Source organism: Cyphomyrmex costatus, unplaced genomic scaffold (genome assembly GCF_001594065.2).
Source record: "Cyphomyrmex costatus isolate MS0001 unplaced genomic scaffold, Ccosl1.0 scaffold475, whole genome shotgun sequence".
Lineage (NCBI taxonomy): Eukaryota > Metazoa > Arthropoda > Insecta > Hymenoptera > Formicidae > Cyphomyrmex > Cyphomyrmex costatus.
The window spans coordinates 65739-68978 of NW_017279020.1; the positions used below are offsets into that span (position 1 = coordinate 65739).

General features: G+C 34.1%; 1 protein-coding gene across 1 annotated transcript; it reads left to right on the plus strand.

Annotated features, from left to right (window-relative positions):
• Positions 1–1056: 1056 nt before the first annotated feature.
• LOC108778092 (sentrin-specific protease 1-like) lies at positions 1057–2118 on the plus strand. The gene has a single exon (XM_018545186.1). It carries the CDS (start codon positions 1057–1059, stop codon positions 2116–2118), a length of 1062 nt encoding a protein of 353 aa, XP_018400688.1.
• Positions 2119–3240: the final 1122 nt, after the last annotated feature.

Here is a 3240-nt window from a genome sequence, read left to right on the forward strand (position 1 = left end):
AAAACTAAAAAACGATTTCGATAATGATGATCTTTGGAAGGGAAAAATGGTCAAAGGTTTCATTCAAGGATATACCGTTTACCCATCATTTTCAGTCACATTATTTTCGGAAGCGCAATTACGCATGGTCATCGACGTAATGAAGGAAAAAGGATATTTGTGTTTGTATCTCGATGCGACAGGCTGCATCTTTATGGCTCCACCAGACAGTGTTAAAAGACCATTTTATTATTGTATGGTCATAGCAGGAGGAAAAGATAATGTTCCAATTGCACCTCTCGAGTTTATTACGTGCGGGCATGACGTCTATACAATTGAGAGGTGCCTTGGACAATTTGTCATGGAGCTGAAAAAAATGACAACTATTCGGCCACTAATTTCACAAATTGAAACAGATTTTAGTAAGGCGCTTTTACAAGCTGCGTGTAAAGCCTTCAATAATATAGATTTGTACATGTACATGAATGTAGTGTGGGATCAATTGCAAGCTTCATCAGAAGAACATTTACTTCCCCTACGATTCTTCACGTCTGCTCCAGCCATCTCATTAAGGCATCCATAAAATAGATAAAAACATTCACGACTGATCCGTGTTTGCAAAAGCTACTGAGACTGGCAGTGTGCCAATTAATTCATAAAACTAAATTGAAGGATGCTGTTTCATTATTCGAAGATATTTGCATTATTTTTGGAAATAAATATAAATGTGACAATTTTAATTTGATTTTTAACAAATTTGTAGAATTTGAAAGTCCTGATAACGACAATGAACGAGAAATTAATCCAGACATCGAATATGAAGACGTTGAGGAATCAATTGAATATTCCGCCATCAAAAGAAATACAAGTAAATTTTATATTTACTTTCGAAAACATTTCGAACGTGCAGGCGATCTACCATAAACGTCCGAACTCAACGACCATTATATTCCCAAGTTCTTGAAATATCTTCTAGAAGAATTAATGCCCTATTATCCTCTGTGGTCGGGAATAGCAATTAAAAGGTTTGTAATTAGGAGACACTCCAATGCCGCAGTCGAAAACTGGCACAAAATAATGAAGCATCAGGTTTTCGATGGGGAAATGAAAAATCTTATTCCTCGAGTCATCACCGAATTGTCACACAATATTTGTATGAGATTTGCTCTGCGAACAAACAGCCAGAAAACGACAAGGCAAATAAAAAACAAGTGCAAATTAACTAATAAGAGTGCCGAACAAAATGTACAGAATTCTTCAGATAATGAAGTGTCCAAAGAAAGTTCTCCTACGCACACAGAAGTTAGTACATCAATAAACGAAAAGTCGTTGAAAAGAGCACGAAAACCGCTAACTAAACCATCAACGAAACGAAGTGATGTATCGGACGTAAGAAAAAGAACAATTGTGGAGACTGAAAACGATGAAGATGAAGATATTGATCTACAAACGGAACAATGGCTTAAGCGAAGTAAATCCCGATCTCTTAATGCGGGATTTTCTGCTTTTCCAAAAACTATCAAAAACAAGCCAAATATGCTTCACTTTGACAATACAGAAATTAAACAGACACATAGCGAATCATTTTCAATTACGTCAGAAGCAACTGCTCCTTGGCAGCATGAATATTTTGTGTCCTATCCCAAAAATTGGAAAGAGGCATCATTCTTCGTCGGGCCAATTTTAATAGATACACGTGATCTAGAAACCTTGATGCCAAATATGGAATTAAATGACAGCATTGTAAATAGTTTTTTGAATATAATGAGAAATAAACATGATGCGAAAGGTATTTTAATTTTCGATTTTTTTGTGTCGTTGTTAGATGATGGTGAACGTTTTGAATTCATCAGATGGGTTCAAAAAGTGAAAGGCTGGATGCATAAAATTTGGCTAATGCCTAAATGCGAAAATGGTCACTGGACACTTTTAATAATCGTCTTCCCAACCAACACAATTATATACCTAGATTCGCTACACGGTACACCCTCGAAAACCCTGATGAGGAGATTATGTGCATTTATAGAAAAATCTCATGGAAAAAAAGATTTCCCTGCATTCAGCTGGAGAGATTGGACTTTATTTTGTCCACGAGATATTCCAACCCAATATTCATCATCTGAGATTGGTGTTAATTGAGGGATCCATCTTTGCACCTGGGGATATATCTTGTGTTCCAGTGCAATACACGCATTCCAAGAAGCTGATATGAAAAGAATAAGGCAATGGATATGTCACGAAATTATGGAAGCGAATGGAAAAGACCTTTTAAACCACCCGCACTTTACAGTCGATGAAAAATTGACTTATCTAAAACGAGAATGTACAGACAGTGACCTTATTCGGAGATCACGGGAAATTCCAGGAAATAGCACTAGTACATTAGAATATTGCGCTTGTCTAAAGTATCTATATTAATAATTGTATTCAATATTTGTTTCATTTCACAGAAGGTTTTTTAAAAAAATGTTTAAAAACTAAAATAAAATAAAAAAAAAAGTAATATAAAACAAAAAACAAAAAAAAATTTTTTAAATCACAAAATGTAAAAAAAAAAAAGAAACCACGCACTCATTACTTCCACGTTGGTTGGTTTCGGGTAACGCTAAGGATGAGTATCTAATTAATATTAGACTAAATATGTATAAAAAATTTTTTTTATACATATATACAAACAATGAAGGAAATTAAAAAAATTTTTTCCCCAATGTTTATGAAAGCTCCAGTAAAAATTTGGGATTGAAACGCGCAATTCGAGTCAGCTGGTGGGCGTTTTTCTCATAAATTGTTTAAATAATCTATAAACAATAGTAGGAAATTTTGTTAATTTTTTCTACGATTAGGAAATTATTTCTTAACGTTTAGGGCAGCTCCAGTAAAAAATCGGGATTGAAACGCGTAGTCCATATCAGCTGGTGGTCGTTTCAACCTGAAATTGTTTAAATAATTTATAAACAATAATAGGAAATTTTTTTAATTTTTTCTGCCAGAGCTATTTTCATTTAAATATGCCCATGAAAGTTTCCTGCAAATTTCAGCTTGAAACGCGCGTAGCTACGGTCTCTAGACGAATCCGCTGCTGGTAGATACTTAATTATTATAAACAATAGTAGGAAATTTTGTTAATTTTTTCTACGATTAGGAAATTATTTCTTAATGATTAGGGAAGCTTCAGTAAAAATTTGGGATTGAAACGCGTAGTTCAAATAAGCTGGTGGTCGTTTCACCCTGAAATTGTTTAAATAATTTATAAACAATAGT